The 21925-nt window shown below is 55.1% G+C and overlaps 2 protein-coding genes across 5 annotated transcripts in view; one reads left to right on the forward strand and one right to left on the reverse strand.

Annotated features, from left to right (window-relative positions):
* Positions 1–147: 147 nt before the first annotated feature.
* Positions 148–1689, reverse strand: GEMIN7 (gem nuclear organelle associated protein 7). Of its 2 annotated transcripts, none has more exons than XM_067314473.1 (2): positions 1485–1689; positions 148–537 (listed from the first exon to the last, which is right to left on the reverse strand). In XM_067314473.1, exons 1-2 carry the CDS (start codon positions 1537–1539, stop codon positions 185–187), a joined length of 408 nt encoding a protein of 135 aa, XP_067170574.1. In that variant the 5' UTR covers positions 1540–1689; the 3' UTR covers positions 148–184. The 2 variants fall into 2 exon arrangements, with proteins under 2 accessions (XP_067170574.1, XP_067170573.1); XM_067314472.1 differs by having other exon boundaries at positions 1473–1685.
* A 506-nt stretch (positions 1690–2195) lies between these two features.
* The window catches only part of PPP1R37 (protein phosphatase 1 regulatory subunit 37), a 43510-nt gene continuing 23780 nt past the window's right edge, over positions 2196–21925 (forward strand). For 2 of the 3 annotated variants that reach the window (XM_067314524.1, XM_067314525.1), the window contains exons 1-3: positions 2196–2658; positions 18723–18820; positions 20085–20130. In XM_067314524.1, coding sequence (XP_067170625.1) covers positions 2358–2658; positions 18723–18820; positions 20085–20130 — 445 coding nt within the window. In that variant the 5' untranslated portion in view covers positions 2196–2357. Of the gene's footprint in view, positions 2659–6476; positions 6656–18722; positions 18821–20084; positions 20131–21925 lie in introns of those variants that run through there. The other variant, XM_067314526.1, reaches the window with a different exon arrangement.

Genomic DNA, 21925 nt, shown 5'->3' on the forward strand with positions numbered 1-21925 from the left:
CCACCTTATTCCTCTGTTCAAGAGGCTTCACGGGGGAGGCGGTGTTTTGCGTCCTGCTGCCCGCCCCAAGGACGTCACCAGCACCCCGCGGGCTCCCCTACGTCCCGAAAAGGGCCGGAGGGGCCCCAGGGAAAGGAGAGGCAGCGCGAGGGGAGGCAGCGAGCGTGTGCACGCGCGCGAGGTTTTATTCGAGGTCGAAGGTGTAGGCGATGATGTCAGAGCAGCGGAGCAGGGCCTCCTTCTGCACGCCCAGCGGCGTCTGCAGCTCCGACACCTGGAAGTTGAGCACGTCGATGTCGGAGGCGCCGAAGACGGCGGCGACGCTCACCCGCTCGTGCATGGCGAAGCGCACGCGGCGGCCGGCCATGGCGGAGAGGCTGCGCAGGTAGCGCTCGCGCAGCGCCGCCCGCTGCCGCTGCTCCGGCGCCCCGCCGGCCCCCAGCGCCTGGAAGCGGGGCGAGCTGGGGGCGAAGCCGCGGCTCGAGCCCTCCGGCCCCCGCGGCAGGCGGATGACGCCCACCGGCACTGCGGCGGCTCCTGGGGGAGGGAAAAAGAAAAGGGGGGGATCACCCTGCTGCCCCGTGGGGCACCCTGGGGTGCTGGGGGCTGTGGGGGCCCCCCCACCCCTTTTTCCTTCCCCTATGTCACCTTGATCCCCTCTGTATCTGCCTCCTACCCCGGTACCACCTGCCCCCCGCACCCCTATGGGGAGCCCCTGATACCCTATGGCCCCTGCTCCCCTCTGCCCCCCTATAGAGCCCCCAATACCCTCCCCTGTGCCCCCTAAAGAGCCCCTCTGTATCCCCCATGCAGCCCGCAGCGCTCCCTATAGAGCCCCCCAGGTCTGCCTATAGAGCTCCTGAAGCCCCCGTGCTCACCAAAGCCCCCAGTGTCCCCACAGACCCCCCCCAAACCTCCGACTGCCCCCCACAGAGCACCCAGTGTCCCTTATAGTGCTCCCAAAGCCCCTATAGACCACCCCAGTGCCTCCCATTGAGCCCCCAGTATGCTTTACAGTGCTCCAAAGCCCCTATAGAGCCCCTATAGCCCCCTCAGTACCCCCTATAGAGTCCCCAAAGCCCCTATAGATCCCCAAGTGCCCCCTTAGAGCCCCCACAGCCCCTACAGAGCCCCTACAGCCCCCTCAGTACCCCCTATAGAGTCCCCAAAGCCCCTATAGATCCCCAAGTGCCCCCTTAGAGCCCCCAAAGCCCCTACAGAGCCCCTACAGCCCCCTCACTGCCCCCATAGAGCCCCCAAAGCCCCTACAGACCCCCCAGTGTCCCCTTAGAGCCCCCGAAGCTCCTATAGAGCCCCTATAGCCCTCTCAGTGCCCCCTATAGAGCCCCCGAGGCCCCTATAGAGACCCTACAGCCCCCTCAGTGCCCCCTATAGAGCCCCCGAAGCCCCTATAGACCCCCAAGTGCCCCCTTAGAGCCCCCCAAAGCCCCTACAGAGGGGCGGACACGCACCGGCCGCCTCACCCAGCGCCTCCCCGGGGCCGCCGCGCGCGGGCCGCCCCCCACACGCGTGGGGCATCCGGGGATACGCGTGGCCGGACGCGACCCGCGCGACCTCGTGACGTCACCCCCCGCGCGGCGCGGCCCCTCTCCGCCGTCGCCGCTGCCCTTCTCCTGGCCGGCGTCGGAAGTGCGTCACTCCTCACGTGAGCCCGGCGCGGCCTCGGGAGCGCAGCCTGGTTTTTCGCCGCTGCTGATTCGTCGCACCTGCTCTCGCCATTGCCTGGCCTTTGCCGCCGGCCCGCGGGCGGGTCTCGGTGTTATCGAAGGTTCCTTCCCGGTTCTCCCCACCCTTCCCTTCTTCTTGCGTCCCTCTGGGCGCCCCTGTCCCCCGTGTCGAAAGCGCCGCTGCGTGCCGCTCCCTCCTCCCGCCTCCCCAGCCATGGCGGGCGACGGCTGCGTGTGACCATCCGCGCCCGCAGATTCGCTACCGGCTCGGGGCTCCCGCCGATGCGGCTTTTCCCCTCGGCGACAGCGGCGGCGGCGACGGGCGAGACCGGCGGGGCGGCGAGTAGCGTCAGCACCTTCCTCCGCCCTTCTCTTCCCTCCCTCCGCGGCGCCGGCAACGAAAGTGCGGCGGCGGACGCGCAGCCCTCTGGCGCACTCGCTGGCGGCGGCGGCTCCTCTCCGGTGCGCGCCGCGGCGGCTCCTCCTCCTTCCCCCCCCCCTCCCCGCCGCCCGGTCCCCGCCGCGCCAGGCCCGTCCGCCGCCCCCCCTCCATGGTCCCGCGGGGCTCGAGAACGCCCAGGCGGGGCCCGGCCGCCGGCCCCGGGGAGTAGCGGCCTCCCGCCGCCGAGGGATGCCCCCGGGGGGCCCGTGAGGAGGGAGAGCTCCGCCATGGAGGTGCCCCTGGGGCCGCCGTCGCCGCCGCCGCCGGAGGAAGAGGAGGAGGAGGAGGAGGGCAGCGCCCTGGCGGTTGAGGGCAGCGGGCAACCGGCCGCGCCGCCGTCGCCGCCGCCGCCCGCCGGTGACGGGGACCCCGCCGGTAACGGGGACGCCACGGAGCCCGGCGCCGAGGAGGCCTCGTCCCCCGCCGCCGAAGACGGGCGGCTCCGGCACGGAGCCAAGCGGGTAACGTTTCCCTCCGACGAGGACATCGTCTCCGGGGCGGTGGAGCCCAAGGACCCCTGGAGACACGGTAAACCCCGGCGGAGCCCGGTTTTTCCCCCCGGTAGACCCCGGCGGTGCCCGGTTTCCCCTCGGTTGCCGCGTTCACGCGGGGGCCGAGCCCCCGCCCTGGAGCGGGCACTGAATTAATGAACGTTTTGGGCAGTGGTGTGAGTTTGTGGGGGCCGGTGCACAAGCTGTGGGGCTGGGGTCAGTACCCGATATCGCCACTTAAAAATATATATACTTTTGTAGTGCCTTGAGCTGCCCCGCCCCCCCAAAACCCCGTTTTTCCCCTTTTTCTATTGCATGCAATGGCCTTGGGCAAACACCGAGCTCCTGTTTAGGCTTTAAATAAAACTTTGCACTGTTGTGTTGATCTCAACACGCCTGAAAGGCTGATATAATCGCTAAATGTTACACAGTTCCTCCCCCCCCCTTTTTTCCTGCTCACAAGGAATTTATTTAATAAGACTCTGCGCCGATTTTCTTTCTGCAACGTGTTTTTGCTCCAAGAGCAAAATAACTCGGCTTTGTTTACCGCTTGCTTTGTACTCGCAGCATTGCTAGCTGGGTCATTTTAGTTGTGATCGGGGGTTAATTCTTGCTTCTGGGGTCTGTTGTGCGCGCATGGAGTTTGGGGGTGCCTGGAAACCTGGCTCTGGCGTTTTGGGGTGCAAACGTGGCTCTTGGCAGGTTCCTGGTGCCAGAGGAATAAAACGAGGGACGTGCCGTGCTGTGGCAGTCGCAAGCTTGGCGTTGGAAGGCAGCGTGAAGCCTCTCACGGTCCGTTCCGTACCTTTCTTTTTTTCTTTCCTTAAAGCCTCCTTCCTTTTTTTCCTTTCGTTGCTGGCTGTGGCCAGTGGTTGACGGGAATATTGGCGGAGGAAGCTGCCCTCCGAAGAGGGCTCCTAAGCGCTCGAGATAGGTGTCCTGCAGCTGCCCTTGGAGCTCGGAGGGGGACGTTTCCCGAAGACGGCTGCGTGGACTGATGATACCAGCAGTTTTTCCCGGAGGAAGCACGTCGTGTTTGATGCTCGAGCTTTGTAACTGCTTACAGTTTGGGGAGCTCCGTGCGCCTTAACAACCGTCTGGATGTTTTACAGCAGCAACGAGGGAAAACATTGGCCCAGCAGAGTAAAATACATGAATCATCCAGCGCCACAATGGTACCGAGAGCCGGGGCGAGCTAACCTCTGGCTCACCTGCAGAGGAGACAGGCTCCTTCTTATCCGTGTTACTTCTTTGTGTGTTTTATTCGCGTCTCTGCTGCTCTCCTGCTATGCTATGGAAGGAAAAAAATACATTTGTCATAGGGCTTCTTCCTCATTTGCCGAACGCCTGTTGCAAACTGGGTCAGCTGCTTTGAGGGAGCAGCGGGTGGCAAACCCAGCTCGAGCTGGTGGTTTTGCAAAGGCAACGGCTTCGTTTTCTCTTCCAGGGCGATGCCGTTGGTGTTGCAGCCTCCAGGGCAGCGCGTGCAACCGCAAAGTCCCACGGCTGTGGGAAGCGCTGTGCTCGGTCCTCATCGAAACGGCCGAAGGCTTCGGCTCCGCGTGGTGGCTTTTGTTTCCAGGAATTAAGTCTCCTAAGGCTTCGGTTGCACCGTCTTCTGCTGCGTTTAATTAAAACGTCTCGCGGTGCTTTGTCTTCGAAAGAAGTTCTTGGCTGTGCTGTCCTGAAAGGCTTCAGCTGGCGCTGCGGAGGCGGCGGGAGGCTGGTAGTCGCAACGTCTGGATTTTGCAGGGACTAGCTGGCCTGTCGAGAGAGACAGTAGCGAGGACGAGCGATTTCTGGTCAGAACAAATTGGCTTTGCGCTTTTTCGCTCGCGCATCTCTAGCGCTTCGGGCGGCGTGTTCACCCTCCGCTCGAAGTTGAGGGCAAGCGCGCCTCGTGCTTCTCGCGGGCTGAGGTTGCCGGAGCCGGGAACGGGAACGCGGCGTCCTCGTGAGCCTCCCCTGCTGCAGCCGGGCAGCCGGAGCCCTTGGAGCATGTGGGAGGCGGAGGAGCTTGGGGAGCTGCTGTCCTTGATCCCTGCCTTGCTTGTATCCAGCTGGTAGAAATGTTTTTATGCTGCCGGCCCTTCCCACTGCTTCCTTTGCTGAGAAGGATGAGGATAACGCCGAGTGCTTGTCGGAGGGGGTGTGAGACCCTGAAACACGAGCTTCCCCCCTTCTTCTCGTATCCTCAGGCTTACCATTACTTAAAAAAAACAGCCCACCCGCATCAAAAAATGAGCGTCTCTCCCTTAAATCTTTTCCCCAGCGTTGATGAAGTTTAGCCTTCCCAAAAGAGAAGGGAGAAGATTCTTAGCTCTGCATTTCCAAGGTCTCTGAGGTTTAGGTAATGCCTTGCACGACTTTTCCCGTGCCGTTTCGTCTCTGTCTCTGGATATATCCCCCTCAGGCCTCGCTGGAATCAGATTAATCCTGAGCCCGGATCCTCCGTGAGCCCAGGGACCGCTGCGGAGCAGGACGTGCGCAGGAGTAGCATGTTCTCGAGCAAAAGGGAGAAGCAACCGAGAAATCGGACGAACCAGCCCAAACTGCAGTTCCTGGAAAAACACTGGGCAAATATTGAATGTTTTGTTATCTTGCAAATAGATAAGTAATAACCGGTATCGATTTGTTGGTACCAAATCGCGTTAAGTTACCCGGTCGCAGAAGGAAACTGGGTTAACAGGCCTCGCGCAGCATCGAATAGCAACGGGCAGCTATCGAATAACTTAAACTTCAGTGAAACACTGGAACTGTTTCTCATGATCCTCGAGCGGTCTCGTGGCGGTGCGGAGAGCTCCATCCTGCCTCGATGCCGTTCCAAGGAAAACATTGAGAGGGTCAGGAGGGGAGGAGCAGCGAGACCAATCGGAAGTTGGGGCAACGAGAGCCAGCAGAAAGACCGAAAGAATCAAATTTGTACCATTTGTGGAAGAAAACCCTGAGGAAGGACAGGAGAACGGTCCTGAAATACGTTAAAGGTTGTTGCACAGTGGAAGGGAATAAACTGTCCTTCCCGGCTGCTTTGTTTGGTAAAAATGCGCGTGCTTAAAAGGCAGCACGGGGGAAACGTCCCGGCATACAGAGAGCTGAGCACGGGCTTAGCTGCTTTCGGGAAACGATGCGTTCCTTAGGCAGCTAACGCCGTCGGGAATAACTTCGTTAATTGGCCGCGTGCCGGGACAAAGCCGCGCGGCGGGTGGGACTTTGTGGTTTCTCCCAGGGCCGTTTCCCGTGACGCTGGCGCGTCTGGGTGCTGCTCTCCCGCCCTCAGGTGCTGCTTTCGGTCGCCCTGACCGAGCGCCCCGATGTTCGCCCGGCGGGTTACCGGGCTCCCCGGGAAGGGGATGAGGAGCCCTCGCAGGCCAGCTGCGGTGCGGAGCTGATGGTGTGCGGTAACTTGTGTTTCCCTGTCCTCGCCTAACCCGGGGAGCGCCCGCCGCCGAAAAAACCTCCCTTTTTAGCCTGCTGGGTCTGTTTTCTTGGCTCTCTAGCGTGCTGCAAGCCAGGAATTGGGATCTCTTGAGTTTTCCCGGTCCGTGGGTGACAAGGCCGGTTGCTGTTTTGCTGCGTGATGTTACGCCCGCTCCGGGAGTAGCTGGGCTGAGATCTGTCGGACGTGGCTTAAAAGATGGTAGATCTCATTAAGCAGCCCAAATTAATTTTTTTTATTACTATTACTACTCTTTTTGCTTGGCCTCAGCCAGCGAGCGCGAAGCCAGCGTGGGAAACGTTGCTAAACATAAGCTGTTTAAAGAGGTTCGTCCCCTGCGCCTGCAAGGGCTCGGGGCGATGATATGCAGTAACATGCTTTAACGGAGGTTTTTGGCAGCAAGGTGTAATAAAGTTTATACGCAGCTTTGCGGCGGAGGCCCTGGAGCTAGACTGCGGCTGCTGCCCACGGAGGCCGATGCGAATCCGGGGCTGCGTCCCGCGGCAGCCTTCCCAAAGCTTTTTGCTCGTCTAAACGTCTGAGCTCGCCGATCGCGTCGACTCTTCAAAGAACGCGAAGTCGGAGGAACGCTTCTAAGGTAGCCGAGGTGCCTCAGTGAACGACCCCCAGCGATACGTTACTTGCTAATGTTATTTTTTCTTCTTCTGTTTATACGCCCTACCAGCCGTGTTAACACTAAATTTCCTCGGCTTCCTTGGGCCTTGGCCTCCCAGTTGGCTTTTCTCGGAGCGTCGCTCTAAACACTGATTTTTGGAAACTCCTAATCTGCCGGCCTGGCTCGGTCTCCGCCAAGCAGCCGCCCTCGCAAAGCGAACGAGCGCGTGCCGCTGCGCTTTGCACCCTGCTCCCGCTCTGGGCTTTTTGCAACCGTTGATCTTGCAGTTTAGCCGTGAATTTTCGGGCGCTGCATTTTGCAGGAAAAACTCCTCTCTGGGGCGGTGCAAAAGTTGGGTGCGTTTTTCCCGGCTCGTATTGAGGCTTCTCTTTCTAGAGGGCTTCCTGGGCTGGATGCTTCAGAAACGGTAATTCCTTAGTGCCGTCGCTAACGTGGATCCTAAACTGATTCTCTTGGTTTTTTTCCTCTCCTGTAAACACCTTGCATCTTATTGTCAGATAATCACCTCCTCCTCACACGCGTTTCCTGCTCCTCCTCGCACCTTAGCATTTATATATATATATATTAATTGTGCTAGCAGATAGCATCGACGTGTGCACGTACAACCCGAAAGGCAGGTGCTCGGTTGCTTTACCTCCGAGTCTGGAGGAGAAAGGACACGCGGCCTTGATCCTGCTCTTGATGAAGGTCAGGCTTAACCCAACAAAGCAAACCTAGCGCCTTTCTCGCCTTACTGCGTTTTCATCCTTCTCCGGGTGTTGGTTGTTGTGATCTCCAGCTCTGATGCTCTTTTCCTTCCTCTCCTTCCCCACCGAAAGGACTCGATACACACAGGCACCCGGCTGAATTTGGTGGGTTGATTCATGGCCGTTTCCTAAATTACGGCGGCCCGGTGCAAGAAATGTCAATTGGGAGCCATTGGTCTTAAAACTGGATTCCCCTTTTTTGTCGGATGTTAAAACACTCTTTGTTCAAAGCTGTTTAATTTGAAACTTCAGCCCTCAAGGGCCTCAAGTATGAAGGGTCTAAAGCTGTGGCCAGTCTTCGAGCTTCTCCCGTTAAAGTGTTTTGCTGAGGTTTCCCGAGGATTTTGCACTTCAAGTGCATATCAGGGCTCTGAAATACTTGATATTAGCGGTGGTTTACTCGCATTTTGACTCTGGTCTCCGTGCGTTTCGGTTCCTCTTCCCTGTTTTCCCATGCTGGAGGGCGTTATCGAGCCCGAGCTTGCTGCTGTTTGCGGGATGCTATGGAGATAGGCACTATTTAAAGAAGGACTTTGGGGAGCGAAATGCCCCGGCGCCACATCGGGTTCAAGGCTCCGCTTCGCAGACTTGGGTTTCTCGATCGCTCGACTGAAGTGGCGACATCCTAAAAATAGATTTCTCCTCTATAATTAGAGGGATATCCGATATGCCGCTTCGGCGCTGACTGTTACGTTTCTGTTCTTAGCCGATTTGGGGTTTCGGAGCGATGCTGATGCTCGTGGAAGTCGGTGCGGTTCAAGCCAGGATTAATATCCTCCGTACAAGAGCAGGCACAGCTACAACTAACGTTTGCATCTCGTTTGACTCCAGCAGAGTTTAGGAACGGATTTGCTTCCCCCCCCCCCCCCCCCACCATTAAGCCACTTTTAATTTTCCATCACGCGTGTGGATAATGATAACTTTTTATTTGGAGCTTTATTTACACGTTATTCATTATTCATAGGCTGAAATTGCTAAAGCAGATGTCTCTGTGCTTGTTAAACATCCTTCTGGCTGCTTGGATTCCAGTCCTCGTTTAAATCCTAGTACCAGAAAAGCCTGTTTTGGCGGCCTACCTCGATCGCTCGTGGAGCGCAAAGCACAGGACTCCGTTTCTGTTCCAAAACTCCTTGCTTCTGTTTACGTGCAAGCGCACCTTTTTGGAAGGATGGATCCGGCTTTCGTTTCCGCTGTGATTGTTCCCCAAAGCGTTGCAAGCTTTTTCAGAGGAGCATAAATAAATCGTTTCCTCGCCTACTGAAAACCTTCGCCCTGGAAGATGCCTGTCTGCAGCGCGGGAGACGAGTTTTGAGTCTCGTTAAGGGAATTTCTTTGAGCCTCCTCCGGGAGCTTTTCCCCGCTATCCTCGCGGAGGTGCGGATGCTGGAATCGGCTGTATTCGCAGGGCCTTCGCCAGCATCGCATTCCCAAATGCCAGCGCCGGCTTCTCCCTCCAGGTCTGTGCACCTCTGACGCCCTCGCTAAAAATAGCTAAAAACTGCAATGTGTTGGGCGTGTTTTGGTTGCTCCCGGTTCCTGACTAGTCTGAACGGTGCCAGACAAGACGGACTTCTGCTTTTTAAAAAGCAACAGCTACTTAATAGCCTTGGGCCACAAACGAATCCCTGGACTCTTGCAGAAATACCTTTGCTTATAAATTAACAGGAAATCGTTAGCTTTATAGCATCGCGTTTCTTTTTATTTATTCACAGGGCATTGGTTTTTTTAATGCTTCTCTTTTCTTTTTTTTCCTGGGAGGATTGTATCTTTAAGCAGAATGTTGTATTTTTAAAGCGTGCTAAGCCACCAGAGTTACCTGAACTAGTTGATAGCGGACTTTCTGAAGAACCCGATCAGGTTCAGTTCATGAAACCCGCTTGCTGCAAAACCTCCTTGATTCGCATTAATTATTCCTTCCTTTAATTCTTTATTGATAGACTGCGGTATCAGCCTTTCCACTGACTTGCCTAGGATCGGTGTCAGGTTAAATTGCAGCGGAGCTGCTGCTTCTCTGACCTTCCTCTCCGCTTTCCCGGCTTCCCGCTGAAGAGATTGCTCTCGCCGCGGCAGAAGCGTGCTTCGCTCTCCGGCGTGTCCCCCGCCTCCAGGCACGCGTTTAAAATGGGAGACCGGACCCGAAGGAGGGCTCGTACGTCTAAAAAAAAAACCTCGCCTGTTTTTTTGTTTTTAACTTTTCCCGTTGTGCTTGTTGGGCTAGAAGCAGAGCAGTTTACCTACAAACTCCGTCTTGAATAAATCCATGTTGTCCCAAGGCATTTTGATACCTGGAGACAGGAGGTTTCTGGGGCTGGAAGCTGCTGCCCTCGGTCTCCTTCGGTTTGCCACGCTTTCCCCTAGAATCGGCGCGATGCAAGCGTGTCGCCTTTGCTTCAAGCTGCCTGGTGCCTTGTTAATAAGGGTTTATCCTCAGTTTTCTTGCAGCGCTTGAGGAGTGGGACCGTCTCGATGCAGCTGGAGCGCCTCGGAAAGGAGCCGTCCTCGACCCGGGCGTGCTGCCTTAGCTCCTTCGCTGCACTGCTGCCGCCGCTGACATTCGTGCAGCTACACGCTGACCGGGCTGCGCCGTTTCCTCCCTGAACGAGATAAAAGAGCAAGTCAAGCCCGCGAGATGCCAGAAATAGGACTTCAGAGGCAGGCAACGATGTGTAATTTTGTAACGTAGCTTTTCCATGCCTCTCCGGGACAGATGCGTGCTTGCTCTCTGCCAGGGCTGGCTTATAAAATGGAAGATCAGCCAGTCAAAGCTGAGTCGTCAGTGGATGAGTTCCTTGATCGGATCCATCTCGAAGCCTTTCGGATGTTCTCGCTGGCACGAGGGCTCTCCTGCGGCATTCCTGTGCGCGGGCGAGGGCTGGAGGTGGTGGGAACCACCCCTCCTCGAGCCGATTTCTGCTCAAGGTGTGGTTTCCTGGCTGGCCTCAAGCCAGAGCGCAACACGAGGGGAAAATACCTGTTTATTTCTTTTCCCGGCTCCTGAAATTTCATGAACTGCTTTGTTAGAAAGCTCTAGCACCTCCACGCTTGGGAAGAGAATGGGAAGAGAAACCAGAGGCTTTCCCTGGTGTTGAGAACTTGTCTTTTGCCATCTAGGAAGATTTGGCTGGTAGAAAACAGAAGGCAAAAAACATCTTTATGTGATTGCCTGGAGTACGGCTGGCCGGGGCCAAGGAGGAGATAGTGTTGGGGAGCAGAGAGCGTGGAAAATGTAAAATTCAGAGGCGTCGTGTCTGTCAAGTCTCATTTCTGGCATCTCAAATGTTTGGCTTCCCAACCTCAAGGTTTTAGCCTTTGTTATTTACTGGGTTTGGGTAGGAAATGGTTTAACACCGTTTAGCTGTCTGCATTGCAGTAATGCCAAAGCCCTATAAATTCTGCGCCCGAGACGGAGTACGAGAGCGACCGTTGCAGGTAGCGGGGGCTCATCTAACCCGCTCGACACAGTCAGGCCAGCTGCCTGCCGGGAAGGAATGTGGCACGCCGATCCTGGGGGAGCGTTGAGTCACGCTTCCGTCTCGTGCGGTCAGATGGAAAAGACTTGTTGCAGCTGGTAAGTGGCATTTCCCCCAAAACGCGGGGTTCGGCGCCCTTTGCTGAAGGACGAGCGAGTCCAGAAGTCAGTAGTGACTCTGGGTTTGTCATCGGTGCTTTTATATCTGTTTTTCTCCGGCTGCATTGGGCGTTGGCCCTTGCTGGCACTGGTGCTGCTTTGAGGGAAGGTCCCATTTAGTTGCCAGCAAACTCCTTTGGTGATATATATATATTTTTTAATTTCCCTAGGGAAGAAGGTTGCTTTCTTCCTCTGGGCCAGTTCCTGTTCTGCTTGCGTGGGAGGACGTTGACTTCATGCTTAAGCCTTGCTTCAGAGGGGAAATCGCGCGGAATAAGCGGCGGCAGGATGGTTTCCGTGTTGGAGGCAGCGTTCCAGATTAAAGCAGCTTTCTCCCAGCAGCTTGGTGTCCGGCGCTGTGCAGGAGCTTGGGAGAGAAAGATTCAGTTTAGACATCTCACTCGGTGAACCCTGGGCTACAGCTAAATTGTTTGAATAGAAAGATCGCGTTAATATCCCTGGCAGGAATCCCGCTCTTTCCTTGCACCGTCTAATTTTGTATCTTAGTTCTCGAGCAGCGCGGCGGCACGTGGGAGTTGCGGTCCCTGCCGCGGGGGTTTGCTCCCCCTCGCCTCCCCGGCAGCTCTTCCTTCTTTTCTGCCCCCTGGGCTGCGCGTCCGAAGCAGATGGACCCAAGCGAAGGGAGAGGAGGCGACGCGTTGGGGCGGCCCGAGTCTCTCCTAAAGCGCTGTTTATCTTGCGCGGCGTCGGGGCTCGAAGGAGCGAGAGCAGCGCGTTAATAAGTAACCGCCTGTTTGCTTTGGCGGCTGTCGCGCTCCTCCGTCCCCTTGTAACCCGCTCTTGGCCGCGGGTTGTTTCGAGGCGGCCGGGTTTGTGCGAGAAGGGCTTTGCTGCCTGCAGTAGCCGGGCGCTCCTGAGGTTATTGCTGCCAAACGTAGCTCGAGGAGCAGCCGAAGCAAAGCTTACTGCGGACAAGACCGCTAAAGGTTACAGAAATGCCTTTCTTTAACAGTTAATGCCAGCCCGGGAGCGGATTTGATGGTCAGCCCCTCTTCGGTGCTCTGCCTTAGCTTCCTTGCAGACAGCCGGGCCTCCGGATCAGCCTGGTGCTGCCAGAAGCCCAGCAGGACGCTCAGGGATCAGCGGGGGGATTAACTGCCTTTTAAGAAAGTTAAATCCTGGGAGATTGGAGGATCCTCCGCGGAGGATCTAGCTTTGTCGCTGCTTGAACTGTGGGACCGTCGGGAGTTTCCGGCGGAGACCCAGAGCGTGGAGCGCTGAGCAACACGATGCTCCGCTCTGAAAAGCTCAGAGTTAAAGGCGAAACGTAAGCGGTGGTTTTGGCAGGCGGGAGAATAGCATGAGGCAAGAGATTTGGCTCTTTTTTTTTAAGCAGGAAGAGGCGTTTTTTGCCTCTGTTTAATCCCTGGTTGTTTAGCTGAACTTTCTCCCTCTGCTGCAAGGTTTGGGGCTGGGCGCTGAGCCCGCTCGCGGAGCGCTTTCTGGTTTCGTCGCCTCAAACCCGCCGGTATTCGATTCGGCGGCAGGACGGTCCCTTCCCCTGTGCGGCCACGAGCCTTTCGGAGCCGAGGAGCGAGCGCTCTTCCGCCTCTGAGCGTGATTTTTCGTGGTAATCGGCCGATTAAGCCATGTGACGTATTCCCTTTGCTGCCGCCTTTGACAGCTCGTAAATCCCTCGTGACGGAGTGAAGCGTGACTTTTCGGGGTAGTCGTAAACCACCGGCTTGCAGTGGGGAAAACCATGAACGTCCTCCGATTTTTGTGGTCTTTTTTGAAGCAAAACCGGGACGCTGAATGCCAGTGCCGTCTGTGATTGAGCGCGCGTCCACAGCAGCTACGTGAGCAGGAGATTTCCTCCCCTGGAGAGGAGCAGTCCGGGCAAACCCTCTTATTTACTTTCTGGCCCAGTAGTTATCTGCTTTCTTGGGCAAACAGGCTTTGCTGGCCCTGAAGGAGGCTTATCCTGCGCTGCAGGAGGCGAGCTCGCGGTTCAAAGGCTCCTCGCAGCGCGGGGAGCTGCAGCAGCAGAGGTTTCAAAACTTTGACACCCCCCCAGCCCCGGCGCTCTGCGAAATGGTTCCTAAACGCAATTTTTAAAGCACGGCGACGAGCGAGACGTGACACACGGCGTGCATCGGCTTCCGAACCGAGCGCTTCGTTTTGATAAACAAAACGTTTGCAACCTAAACAAGGTTTTATGTGATGTATTTGGTCTTTTTGCTGTGGACTGCTTGCCGCGAGGTAGCCTGGACCTGTATGATGCGCTCGACTTAGGGAAAAAAGAGACCAGTAAACTCTGTCCGGCCCATCCTGGACATCTCTGCAACTCTGCAAGAACTGCCTGGAGTGAGGGAAAACGCAGCCGTGCTTTTCCAAGAGAAGCTAGGACAAGCCGGCAACGGCGGCAGGTAAAGCTAGAGGTGCGGTTTACGTTTTTAGGTGACGGCGTCTTGACCGTTGGTGCAACTCTTTGAGAAGGGCGGCGCCCTCCGCGTTGCTTCCCGACTCGGATGCTGCTCTAAAAGAGGCCGGAGCTCTGCCAGAAGCTGTCGGTAAAAATTAGTAGAAAATTATAGGATGACGTGTACCGAGTTATGCAGGAGGCTGGGAAGGACCCTCGTTATCGCTCTTTCGATCTTCATCTGCTGAGCGACGATGAAGAGCTTCGTTAATAGGGGAGTTAACTCTGTTTTGGGATCTTCTGCAGACTCCTAAAACTGCAGGGGGGTTTCGGGACTCGAGCAGCGTCAAAGTGCTCGTTGCAGGAATGATAAATCCTGCTTTCGTGCAAAGCACCGAGTTCTGCCGGCGCCTGGGACTGCTCCTTCCGCAGCCGATCGGCTGCTCAAAGTCCGAACTCTCCATTTTCTCCCTTAAGCGCTGGCAGGTTGCGAAGGCACACGGCGCTCCGGGCTTTGCTCCGTATGAAAGGGTTCATCTGTTTTCACGGAGCGCCGGCGGCCAACTAAAAATAGCAGCTCCAGAAGCCCCGGCTGCCTGTTGTCGCTGGTCCAGCACGTCTGCTCTAAACACTCCCGCTAATCCGGAGGCAGCTGCGAGCGGAGCGGCACTCCCGAGCACCTCTTGAGCTCCAAGGCTCCTGACCGTGGCAGGTTTTGGGTACTGCGAATGCTGCGCCGGGGACGGGCGTGCGGTCCGAAAGCGGCTTTCGGCGTGTGCCCCGTCCCCCTCCTAATTAGCGAGTTTATTTCGTGAGATTTCTTGGACATTATTTCCCTGCGTGTCCAGGGCAGTGACGATCCTCCCGAGCACTTTTGGGAACAGCGCGGGGTTTATTTAGCAGCTCCCGTCGCTGCCTGCGAGCGAGCAAAACCGTATCTCTCTAAAACAGCCTTTATTAACCAAAACAGCCCCTTTCACCTGTGGGAAGAGCGGGTTTTCTTTCCGAATGCTTAGTGCCTTTAAGACAGCAGTCAAGTGACTTAATTAAAATTATTTTATACCTTTTGTGCCTGCGTTTTCAAGCACATCAGAGAGGCCTTCAGGAAACCCCGGTTATTTCCATTGTGGTTTTAGCGTTAATCTTCAGAGGTGCCACAATGACACTAAATCTGGAGCTTTGTTGCAGTTTTACTAAATTGCAGTAACATAATGGAGTCGGATCTTTGTTTTGCTTTAACGGAGAAGTTTCCTCGCCAGCTGGTAACTGAGCGGAAACGTCCTCGGATGGACGCGAAACCCTTCAGCGTAAGTCAGCTGCGATAATTCGGGAAGCAACTGCTCCTTTTCTATATCAGTTCCCGTAAAAACCACGGTAAGATGGCTTGGCGCTAGCCTGCGACGAGCTGCGTTTAGGCGCCCGCTCCCACCCCCGTAGCCGAAGGCATTTCCTTCTCGGACCGCTGCCGCGGGAGCGCGTGCTCCTTCCTGTGCGGTTTTGCTCCCGGATGCATCCGAGCCGCTCACGAGATCGGTCACGCTGCCTCGTGCCCCGTGTCCATATTGACTCCGAACCAGAGTGTTCTCCAGTCTATTTCTTTCCCAAAGCAGCTATTTGAAGCCGCTCCTGCATCGGGAGCAGGAGGAGAAGGCGGCTGACTGCGCTGCCACCTCGAGCGATGGGTTAGACGTGCTTCGCTCGTCCGAGCCGCCTGTTCACCGCGGGAAAAGCGCCGTTCCCGGGCCGCTCGGCTCTGCCAGGAGGTTTTTCCCCAGAAATTTTCAAAGTTTTGAACGCGGCCGTTACAGACGCAGCAAATATTTGCCGCCGAGTCGCGGGGCCGGGCTCGAACAGGAAACGTCCTTGTCAATATTGACCTCGGGGCTTCGCTGCTGCAAGCACACGGGTTCGGCTGCGCTTGCTTTTTGCGTGGAAAGGGGGAGAAGAGAAACTGGTGGAGACGGGAGTCGCACATTGCAAAGATCGGCTTTAAAAACAAAAAAAACAAAAAAAAACTCCCAAAAACCTGACATCTAACTTGCAAAATCCCTTCGAGGGTCTCAGCGCTGATCCAAATAGCTCATTGTTCAGGCAAAACTAAAAATGTTTTCCTTGCGGTGGTTTCCTGGCGTGCGGGTGAGTTTCAGAAGAATGCCTTGGCCTCGGAGCGGGCTCTCGGCCTCGCGGGAAAACACTGAACGACGGCCCTGAGCAGTGCCGTCTCCTTAAAGGCTTAACGAGAGCGAAAACGGGATGAAATCCCGGCTGTTTGCAGCAGCAGTCGCGCCCGATGATCCAGTGCTGCCCGCGTGCTCCGGATGCACAGAGGGATTATAAACGGCTTGTAGGAGCCCGAATGGTCCCAGTAAAAGGGCCGAATATGCAACCTCATGCCGAACGCCCAAGCGGAGATGCTGCGGTGATTTTGGGCTGCTAAGATACACAAAACGGCTTGTGTTGCGCAAAAAGCGGGGATTTTGGGTCGCTCCCGGCCGGTTGGGCCGGCAGAGGCTCCTCGACGGTGGATCAAGGCAGCACGCGCTGGACGGCGGCTCTTTTGGGCGTGAATGTTACGCAATAAGTCGCGGCTCTTTCCCTGTTTTTTTTTCCGGCGTGCCCCCTCCGGTGCCTTCACTTCTCCTGGGGTAAAATTCGGGTGTTCTGCAGTGCCGGGGAGCAGCACGAGCTCTGCGGATCGGCCGTGCTCGCCCAGGAGGCGGGAGCGGATTTAACAACATCCACGATGGGTTCAGGGTGGTGAAGGCAGTCGGAGAGGATCTCGAAACCTGTTTTTTTTATTTTGTTTTTGGGTTTTTTTTTTCTTTTTGAGGAAAGCTTTAAAACGCAGGCAGCAGATGGGACCGGAAATTTTGATGTTTACCGCTAATTCCGTCACTAACGCGATTATTTATCCTCTTCAGAAGCGGTAATCCGGAGCGGGTTCCTACCTTCGCTTTGAGCTAGGCAGGAGAAACGGCGCTGTGACGGCCTCGCTCGGAAACCTGGCGCATCCTCGTGGTGTTTTTTTTTAAGAAACAAATGTTTCCTGCGTTACAGCAGCGTTGCCTGGCTCCGCGGCCAAACGTGCGGCCGCCGTTTAATCCCGGAGGTTTGCGAAGGCGTGTGAAATACTCGGGCTTTGCGCTGGACAGAGTATTGAGTTACCCGCTCAGTCCAGCGCGTCCATAATTCTTCTCTGCCCATTAAATGACCTTTTCTGCAGGGAGTAATTTGCTTATTCGCCCGGCCACTGTAGCTGGAAAAAACAGCCAAGCTTTTTGGGGCGTGAAAAGCAATTCTTGCGGTCTTGCGCAGTTAAGCGCTCTCTCGGGATGTGTTTTTATCTTTGCCGCTTTCCTCGAGCAGGCGATGAGCTTTTCCCTGCAAACCTAGCCGTGGCGGCCCAGGAAAATAACGGCGTTAGGGCTTCTCCGGAGGAGCCTCCTGTATTTGCAAAGGGGGCTAAGAAACCCGCCAAGAGGGCACGTCGCGCGGTGCAGCGGGATGGCGCGGGCAGGGCCTGCTGCTCCCTGCCGTGCGTTTCGGGGGCTTTCTGCGCCGTTCTGCCCTGGAGGCTTCGTCTTTCGGTTTCACCCGTGGCTCTAGTAAAAATGCACCTCCTTGGCCATGCAGTGGAGCTGCAGCCAAGTCGGTGACTGACGGGGGTGGTTGCCAACAGGGAGAGTGTCGAAACTATTTATTTATTTATTTTGCAGCTGGTACGGTGTCATTAGTGCCGTTTTTATCGAGCTTTATGGATGTCGTAATCCTCGGGGTTACGGAGGGATTTCGCTGCGTGTTCTGCTCCTTAGAGAAGTGGAGTTTGGGTTGTTGCCTCTGAGATGTCCCTCCGAGCACCCGCAGAGCTAAAATCCGCAGGTTACTCCGTCTGTTGAAGGGCAGGTTGGGACCTCATGATCGTGGCCCGCGATAAAACCGGTTTCAGATCGGCGAGTGGGAAATGTTTATTGAAATAAGGATCCTGACGTGGGCTTCCACTTCCGCTATTTTGGTTTTCGGAAAGCAAAGCTGGTTGACTTGCAGCAAAACGCAACCTGCGGATCAACTTTGCGCTTGTCGAACAGGCAGATTCGCCCCACGGTGCTGGGTTATGCTGTAACTCCCCAAACATGTCGATATTCCCGTTTCTCCGTTTCAAAATGGCCTGACGCGGGGATGGCTTTCCTTTTGTGTCTAGCTGCGTTTGGACCGATACTCGAATCGAAATAAAACCGTACGTGGCGGTGGCCGTTACCTCCTGCTTTTAATGATAATGCCCAACTCTAGCGATTCGTACCGGCCTCATCCGTATCTGGAACGGTGACATTAACTGTGATTCAGGAAAGGCAGAAGGGGTGAGTAAACGCCAGTTTGTGTTTGGAACAAAGCTCGACAGCACTAATATTATGACAGCAATAAAATTCTCCTCCCACGGCTTCAAAATCAGGAGGGAAGTCTTAAGAGCATGTTTAAATCCTCCTGAGGACAGCGAGTCTGGTAGCTCTTAGCCGATATCTTAAATTATTTGAAGAGCTGTCCTGAGAGCTGGTAGCGTTTGCTAAAGCTGTGGAAGGTGGGAGATTTTAGAAGGAGGCAGAAGTCGGTGTTAGGCAGCTTTTTAACGAGATCATATATATATGATCTTGCTTGCTCCCGCTCCTGGAGCCCTTGTCTAAAGGAAGGGCTTTAAAGGAAGTAAAAGATGTCAAGTGAAAACCAAAGTGAGTGAAACTAAGAATGAGAATACTGCGTTTGATCGACAGCAAGCTGCTCCACCAGTTGATCACTATCGCTGAGGAGTGTTTTGGGTTTGTCGTCGCAGGAGGTTTCATGAAAGGTTTCCTCCTGCTTAGAGAAGCTCTTGTCCGAAGACGCGTGTCGGGGAGGCGACGGGCGCTGGGTGGGCTCCTCCCGCCCCGTTTCCGCGGGAGGCCGAACAAGACGCGGCTTGTTCTCGTCAACGTGTTTGAACCGACCCTGGGGTTTGCTTCAAAAAAAAAAAATCTCCCTTGGGTTGTGTTTGAGCGCTGTTAACCCTTGCCGTCCCCGTGCCGCAGTGAACTTGGGGGAGGACGGACACGTGGAACGCAGGTGGCCTCGCTTCGTGCCTCGGCCGTCTGGATCCTGGCAGCGGGAAGGCGCCGGGTTCGTTATCGAACCCTTCCGCTCAGCCTAAACCCTTGCAAGTCGCGGTATTTTAAAGAGGAGCTTGAATATGTTGACTCTTGCGAATGCAGCCGTGATGTGAACCTTTACCCCTTACGTTTGCAGCTCAGAATGTGACTGTTGATGAAATCATGACCGCCTACAAGCAAGCCTGCCAGAAGCTGAACTGCAAGCAGATCCCCAAGCTGCTGAAGCAGATCCAGGTAGGGCTCTCGCTTTCCCCGCACGGAAAGAGCTAACCCGCTTTGCCGTTTGAGCTCCGAGACAGTACTGGCAAAGTCGGCTTGGGCAGCCTAGAACTGAACGCACAAAGTCGCTTATTTTATTAAAACGCGAGCCTTTATCATGCCTCGCGGTATAATTTTAGTCGTTTGCATGTCAGTTAAGTAGAAACAAGTGCTGTTTTAATGGCTTGAGCAGGTTTCTTAACGGACAAAATATTGCCGCAGAACACCAATATCTAAGGAATTTATTAGTGAAATATTATGCGTAGTTTAACACGATACCGGGCCCTGTTTTTTTTTTTTCCTGTGATTGTACGGGTTTCCAGTCTCTCGATAGCCACTGAGGCTGCGTCTGCGTCTCCCCTTGCTGTCTTGCTTTTCTGCAATGATAATTATAGCACTGCCAGCATCAGTGGGTGCTAGACACGGGCTCTGTTTTTAACTTCCCTTCCAGCTCCCCCTCCCCAGTGCAGCAGCATTTTTAAGCCAGAGAATGAGACCAAAAGGACTTGTTTTCAAAGCAGTTTATACTTCTGATACTTTTTTTTAATGGAATTCTGCACATGCCATTGGTGGAGGTGAAGCATGCAAAGAGAGACCACAACTAACGCTGTGGTTTTTCCCTGTTCACGGAGAATGAATAAAAGCCTTATTTAAAGTCTCGGCTTTTAGAACGTGTTGGATCGTGTTTTTAAAAGGTTAGCTCTTTTCTCGGCCTAGATGTGGCCTGCGAAAGGCGTGACTGTGTGACTGCTTTGGCCAGGTTCATCCCAAGGGACTCGGACAGTCTAAACAAAAGGACTTTGACTTCTAATATGCTTTTAATAGAACGGGAACCCGAATCGGCTTCTGTCAGACTTAGCTTTTTCCTTCACCAGGCGGCTCTGCTGCCTCGGGGTGCTGACACAGACCCTCACCTTCGTCTGGCAGACAGCAAAGGGAGGGAGGAGAACCTTTCTGGCAGGACTTCCAGACTACGTTCCCGAAGGAGAGTTACCAGCTGTCCTCTGGACTCGCACCCGCCCAGCCTGATTATCTGCTCTTCACAGGCTGCAAAGTGCTGCAGAGCCTGGCTTGGAGAAGCGTTGCAAAACTCGCCCTTTTCTAGCAAACCTCGGCCTGAGAGCTGCTATGTCCTGTCTTAGTTTGGGGAGGATTTGTCGTGGTACCTCATTCTAGCTCATTAATCCCCCCTTCCTCCCCCCTCCTTCTGAATATGAAATGCTGCTTTTTCTTTTAACAGGAATTCAAGGATCTGGCTCCCAGGATAGATTGCTTGGATCTGAAAGGTAAGCGCCTTTCTCATCACCCAGGTGAATTTGTTTCTGTTTGGCATCTTGGGCAATATCTGTATTTTACTCCATTTGTGCAGCTCTTAAATCAGTTGGAGTCGTGGTCCCAGTTGGGGCACTTGCAGGCTAGAGCAGAAGAGATGCTTAATCCCAACGAAAGCAGAAGAGTAAGTACCAGAGATGTTTCTGTATGAGGAATATTAACATCCTGGTTCAGGAGCACTGAATTAGCAGCAGAACGACTTCAGCAGTTCCACCAGCCCCCTGAGGACCTGAAACACTGACTAGCGATACAGCAAATTGTCCCCCCCCGCCGTCCCCAAGTGCTGTCCTTAGACCTGCCGCGTGCTGCTATATCCCAGAACAGCTTGGAGAGGGTGTGGGTTAGGGGTGAGTCAGAACGGATTTTTCACAAGACTTTCTGATTGACGTTTTTAAGCTCCCCAAGTGATGGAAAACTTGCTGCTGCCCTTGGAAAGATGTTCCAAGTAATTCTTCTTACCGTAAACATTTTCCTACTTCGTGAATGATTGCTTTTGTGTCGCTTCTCCCTTAGCCCCAAGGAACAAAAGTAAAAAGGTCGCCTTGGTTTCCCTAAAAGGTCTCCGCGAGAGGAACCTTTTGTATTCTTATTGTAGGCCACTGCCTTTCTCCTCTTGCCTTCCGTAGGTCTCCTTAGTAAACAGCTTGTTCTCCTCAGTTGTGTTTGGAGAGCTTTCCTGCCCCGTGGCCGTCCTCCTTGCCCATCTTTCAAGTTATCAGGGAGACGGGGGTGGTCAATATTGCCCCAAGCGCTTCGGGTGAAACCTCACTCCTAGTTCATCCAGGGATATTTGGGGGTGTTCCCCATGCTCTTGGGCATCCTGGCATTGTCCGCTGAGGTCCCTTCCCTGGTTTTCCTGGTTTGCATTTACCCCTGTCGAACTCCTGGGTTCCTCACGCTCCTCGAATTTACCAAACTGCCTGTTGTTTCCCCATTCGCCTCTCTGACCCTCTGGGAACTGCAGCAAAGCACCGCTCTCCGGGAATGGGCGACACGCCTAAGCCTTCCGCTGCCGTAGCGGCTTAGTTTTCCAGAAGCACTCAGCGGTCAACAATTTTGTGGTAAATGCTAATTTGAACCTCTCCCATGTCTTCTGACGGCTTTGCCCCGGGGGCAGCAGCCGCCCACGGAGCTCGGGGCAACGGCGGGAGGAGGCAGTTTGTTAAATCTCCGCTGCGAAAATTGCCGGAAACTTGGTCCAAGTGGCTCTCGAGTGCTTTAGGTGCTGCGACCCCCCCTGGCAATAGGAGCTGGATGAGATGCGAGTGCGTAGTTGCTTCCGAGAGCCCGCAAGAGCGTTTGTGCTGGAAAGATGGTTGATACCCGATGCGGCGTCGGGTTCTCTGGGGCAAACGAGAAGACAGAAGTTGAGCCGTCGGAGTGAGCCGGCGCCGCTTTGCACGCGGCGGTCGCGGTGTTTCTAACCACGTTCTTGGCACCTTACAACCAGAACCGGCCTCCCGCGGGGCTGTGGTTTTAGGTGTTTAATAAGCAGCGCTTGTGCGGTGTGGTTGCTTTTTCACCGTTAGGGAAAAAACGCTTCACGCGTGCTCGTTACAGCGGCCAAGCTTGATGGCGGTGCTGGACTCCTTTCTCCAGAGCCAGGAAAACGAGCGCGGTGGGTGAGCAGCTCGTAAGCTGCTGTTACGAACCCGAGGAAATAATTCACTTCTTTTACTGACTTATGACCCGAGCTTGGCTGGTTGTGTCCTGAGCTGATTCATTCCGGAGGGGTGTCGACGTGCTGCT

Source organism: Apteryx mantelli, chromosome 35 (genome assembly GCF_036417845.1).
Source record: "Apteryx mantelli isolate bAptMan1 chromosome 35, bAptMan1.hap1, whole genome shotgun sequence".
In the NCBI taxonomy this organism is placed as follows: domain Eukaryota; kingdom Metazoa; phylum Chordata; class Aves; order Apterygiformes; family Apterygidae; genus Apteryx; species Apteryx mantelli.

Bases quoted from the DNA above. Each gene is read 5' to 3' on its own strand.
- GEMIN7 (XM_067314472.1), bottom strand. From the start codon at position 1,539: ATGCCCCACGCGTGTGGGGGGCGGCCCGCGCGCGGCGGCCCCGGGGAG. The intron at 538-1,472 runs GTGCGTGTCCGC...TCCCTCCCCCAG, and splicing joins GGCGCTGGGTGAGGCGGCCG to GAGCCGCCGCAGTGCCGGTG.